General features: G+C 44.7%; 1 protein-coding gene across 2 annotated transcripts; it reads right to left on the bottom strand.

Annotated features, from left to right (window-relative positions):
* Positions 1-8: 8 nt before the first annotated feature.
* On the bottom strand, positions 9-4817 carry LOC116377211 (sodium channel protein type 4 subunit alpha B-like). Of its 2 annotated transcripts, none has more exons than XM_031838794.1 (11): positions 4471-4817; positions 4312-4375; positions 4082-4223; positions 3773-3976; positions 3638-3701; positions 3326-3555; positions 2702-2773; positions 2317-2403; positions 1860-2216; positions 1008-1173; positions 9-741 (listed from the first exon to the last, which is right to left on the bottom strand). In XM_031838794.1, the coding sequence occupies exons 1-11, from the start codon at positions 4592-4594 to the stop codon at positions 539-541; spliced, it is 1713 nt and encodes a 570-aa protein (XP_031694654.1). In that variant the 5' UTR covers positions 4595-4817; the 3' UTR covers positions 9-538. The 2 variants fall into 2 exon arrangements, with proteins under 2 accessions (XP_031694654.1, XP_031694655.1); XM_031838795.1 differs by having other exon boundaries at positions 3638-3698.
* Positions 4818-4863: the final 46 nt, after the last annotated feature.

The raw sequence follows: 4863 nt of genomic DNA, 5'->3' as shown, positions 1-4863 counted from the left end.
ACTAAGACCTGCTGGGTCAGCATCACTAATGGGACTAAGACCTGCTGTGTCAGCATCAGTAATAGGACTAAGACCTGCTACCACAGAGTCCTGGAGGAGTCCAGGGTTAGCATCACTACTGGGACTAACCCTAACCCAACATTGGATTTCTGGCTTTTCTCTTTTCATTTGAAGGAAGCTTTATGACTGATATTGTTCAGTCAGCTGACCAGAGAATATAAAGTGCTCATGTTACCAGGAAAATAAGATTCACTTAATTAGCTCTCAATTTCAGAAAGTTAAATTTATGGTGATGTTAACTCAAGAAACAGAAAACACTGAGCCCTTTATTGAAAAAGGTGAAACTTGATTGATGTAAAATTAGAATAATACATAAGTAATAATGCTTAAAATGCTGATGTCTCTGTACAACTTGGTGACATAAACTTCCTATTAATTATCTGCTGTTGTTGTTTATTGTATTATTGTCTTCTTGTTTATTTCATCCGCTTCTTTTCTCTTGATTAATGTGTTAGTCACTGATTGTGAACTGTCTATATTATGAAGTTAAATATCGCTGAAAACAGTTTACTTTTTTCTCTTTTTCTTCTTCCTCTTCAGAAGTTTTCTCAGCCTCGGCGGTGGGGACCCTCTGGGATCCATGGTCACCATTGAGGTCCTTGACCTCTGACACCGGCGGGTTTGAGGCCACAGAGGTAAAGTCCAGATACTTGTTCCTGATGACTTCCTTATTGTCTACCTCTAAAATAAAGGAAATTACACAAAATACATTCAGTCATAAGAGAGATTTATAGTGAACGATATTTAAGAACTATTAAAAACTTTCTCCACTTATTAAGAAGGTTTCATCTCAAGATAAAAGAAACAGATTCTAAACTCTGAAAACATTCAAAATACAGAAAATAACAAAAACTAAATATCACAACCAAACAAAAGCAAATCAATATTATCAAGAACAGAAAAGTCCATTCATAAATAGTTTGCTCCAGGTCCTGGTCTGGTCCTACCTGGGTGGTCTGGGTTCACATGTGTGTTCTTTCCCAGTAAAGTCCCCAAAGCCCTCTTGATCCACCTGATAGTGATCTGCAGGGTGCTTTGTTCTTCTTCTTCTGGATCCAGCAGACAAACAGTGCTGAACGAGCTCAGCAGCAAGGTCAGGAACAGATTCAGGACCTGAAACCAGACCAGGAACAGAATCAGGACCTGAAACTCCAAAGTCCCGGAACAGTTTAAGGACCTACAACAAGGCGAGCAAACAGGATCAGGACCTGCAACAGGACCAAGAACAAAGTAAGACATAGACTCAGGACCTGAGGCAACTACAGGAACAGATTCAGATCCTGCAACGAGGTTAGCAACAGATTGGGGATCTGGATCAAGGCCAGCGAAAACTGGGAACAGATTCAGGACCTGTGAAATACTAGGAACAGATTCAGGATCTGAAACAAGAGCAGCAAACAGATTCAAGAGTGGATTCTGGACCTAAAACAAGGTCAGGAACCGATTCAACACCTCAAACAAGTCTGGGAACAAAGTTAGGAACAAAATAAAGAGATTCAAGAACAAATTCAGGACCTTCAACAAGGGTGGAGACACATTCAGGCACAGATACAGGACCTGCAATAAGGCCAGGAATGAGATTCAGGACCTGTACCTGTAACACTGTGTACTCAACCTAAACTTACAGTGAACTGAGATCTTTCATGATAGTTGGGCCGATCTTCTAGAAAGACCAAAACCCGGAACCTTTGACCTCAGACATGGATCTGTTCGAGCTACAGCTGACCTGCTGGACCGGAGGATTAATGAGATACAGGATCCAGGCTCAGGTCCAAATAGGTCAACCTGCTGAGACTCACCAGCAGGTTTCCGATGACGAGGAACATCGAGAAGAAGATCAGACACGTGGTCTTATCCGAGACCTCCATGCAGTCCCAGGTGATCTCAATCCACTCTCCAAACAGGACCCTGGTGACGACGAGGAACGAGTGGAAGAAGTCCGTAAACTGCCAACGAGGAAGAAGGCAGTCCGCTGAGATGCGACAGACGTGGTCTTTGTAGTCCTGCTGGAACAGCTGCATGCCGACCACGCTGAAGATGAAGCCCATGATGAGCAGAAGGAGGGTCGGGTTCCTCAGAGCCCTCACCGAGGTCCCGATGATCTTTATCAACATGTGGAAGGACGGCCACCACCTGGCCAGCCTGAACACTCTCATCTGTACAGGAGAACAGTAATATTATTTATATTGTGATATTTAAAGTACTTAATAAAAGTATTTGTTCATTTTGATGTGGTGATGATGATGTCATACTGACCACTAATAACCAGCGAAGACCGTCATAGATAGACAGCTCCAGCAGGCTGACGAAGACGATGATGCTGTCAAAGACGTTCCAGCTCACCTGTAACGATGGCAACAGACACACGTTAACATCTGTGTTAACGTCAACACTGAGCTGGCAATTACATTACATTACAGTCATTGAGCAGACGCTTTTATCCAAAGCGACTTACAATTCAGAGTCTATCACATTTCTACACCGTAGGCTCAGCTACGGGAGCAAGTGTCTTGCTCAAGGACACATCGACATGCGACTAGCAGAGCCGGAGCCGGGGATCGAACCACCGATCCTCTGATTGAAGGACGGTCCTGCTCTCCACTTAGCCACAGTCGCCCACGCAATAAACAGGAAGTCTGACCTGGAAGTATCCGTACGGGTCCATGGCCACGACTTTGAGGAACATCTCAGCTATGAAGATCATTGTGAAGACCTGCGAGAGGTCAGGGGTCAGACGTGAGAGGTCAGGGGTGAGAGGTCAACGTGTTTAGCTCTATCGGTCTTTATCATGGTATAAAGTCAGGCCTTTATTCTCATTGTCACCTGATTCTTTAATAGGTCTCTTGGTGCTTCGTTCCCTTTTCTCCTCCATGTGTTGTTGAATACTTGTGCTGTTCAGTGTGATTTTGTATTATTAATGTTTATTTAAAGACTCTTTTGACAATGTCAACGTCAACATTTTGAATTATTCACACTTTGTTTCTGATCTGATCTAAAATACTACAATACTCTTGAGCATCAGCTGCTGTTGCTTTGGCGACAGTCAGAGATGTCAATCAGAGCGGTAGAAATTTAGAAAAGACGGAATATGAGTTCTTCCAAAACTGATCCAGAATCAGAAACTGAATAAAGTATGTTAATATAATATTATTATGCCCACACTGGATATATACATATATGTCATGTTTTATAATTGCTGATAATCAGTGTAACTTGTAACTTGTTTCATTTCCACTTTAAAGTTTCAAACCTCTCTAGAACTGACCAGCTGTGCTTCATTCAGCGTCCTGTTGAAGCGCTCCGTCATTGGATAACACTCCAAACACATGAAGACGATGTTGACGATGAGGCAGATGACGACCCCGAGGTCGAAGAACGGGCTTGTGATGAAGATGTAGAGCCGCTGTTTGAGCCACCGCCAACAGCCACAACAGTTCCATTTCAGCAGGAAGTTGGCGAAGACAAACCAGCACAAAGAACACGACCTCTGGTCCTCTGAAACACAACACAGTGGATCTCTGAGGCCAACAGGAAGTCAGCATTATTCTGGTCTGTGTGTGTGTGTGTGTGTGTGTACCTTCCATGCTCTCTGTGTTTCCACCATCAGACTCCGTTGAGAGCGCCGGCCTGCAGGCCTCCTGCTGTAACAACAGCACATTTTAATAAAAGCTTTATTTACATGAACAAGGTGTGGGAACTGAACAGATCTCACCTCTTCTTCTTCTCTCCTCTTTATCGCTTCCAGGATGTGACCGAACTCTTCTTCTCTCCGTTTGAGCTCGGTGACGCCGGCTTCCTCCCGCTCACTGGACGCCATGGCAACGACCGCCACAGCGAGGCTGAGGACGAAGAAGCAGCCGGGGAAGAAGACGAGCACGAAGAAGGTCAGGTGGGCTTTACCTACTGCTTGTAACGTCTGCAGACAGAAAGGTGAGAGAGACAGACAGGTGAGAGACAGACAGATGAGAGAGAGAGACCCTGTTTTTGTTGTTATCACACTTTGAATTTTAGGGTTACGGACCAACTGCACCAGGCTCTCCAGGAAGTCTTTGCTCAGCAGTCTGACCACAGACATCAGAGACCACCCAAATGAGTCAAAGCTGGTGTAGCCGTAGTTTGGGTTGTTTCCCACCTTCAGACAAGTGTAGCCCTCCGGACAGCGCCTGAACACATCATCACCTTCATCATCATCACCTTCATCATCACCATCATCAGGTCTCATGTTATTAAGTGTCTGTGTTGTGAACGAACCCAGAATCAGAGCTGTTTCCACACACCAGAGCGTCGAGCTGACCTGGCAGGAAGTAGTAGTTCACTGCCAGAGAGACGAAGGACAACAGCTGAAATACAGGGATCAGACAAACACTGTACATCTAAATATCATCATCATCTTCATCATCTTCATCATACCAGGGTCTGTAGTCATATCGTGGAAACTGATATTAGAAACAGGCCAAATGACACATTTGCTCCTCAGATTTCCCATGAAGAGCAGCAGACCAGTCAGAGCCAAGACGCTAAGGACGAGCACCATCAGAACGAGGACGCTAAGGAGTCCCTTCAGTGATTGGACGAGAGCTCCGACCGTGGTCTTCAGACCTGAGAGGGGGCGGGGCGAAAGACTGACTCACGACATCATCATTCATGAAAACAGCCTTTAAAAGAGGAATGTGTAACATCTGACCTCATGCTCCACAGAACTAGGGGGCAGCAATCCACCTCTAACTCATTCTACACTAGAGTCCATCTAAATACAGTCATCGGTTATTAATAAAGCCAACTACGAACTAACAGCAGGACAAG

The sequence above is a fragment of the Anarrhichthys ocellatus genome, unplaced genomic scaffold, assembly GCF_004355925.1.
Source record: "Anarrhichthys ocellatus isolate YVR2014 unplaced genomic scaffold, GSC_Weel_1.0 scaffold1024, whole genome shotgun sequence".
NCBI classification, from domain to species: domain Eukaryota; kingdom Metazoa; phylum Chordata; class Actinopteri; order Perciformes; family Anarhichadidae; genus Anarrhichthys; species Anarrhichthys ocellatus.
Note: the sequence above shows the minus strand (reverse complement) of the source record. Positions and strands in the feature narration are given on the sequence as shown.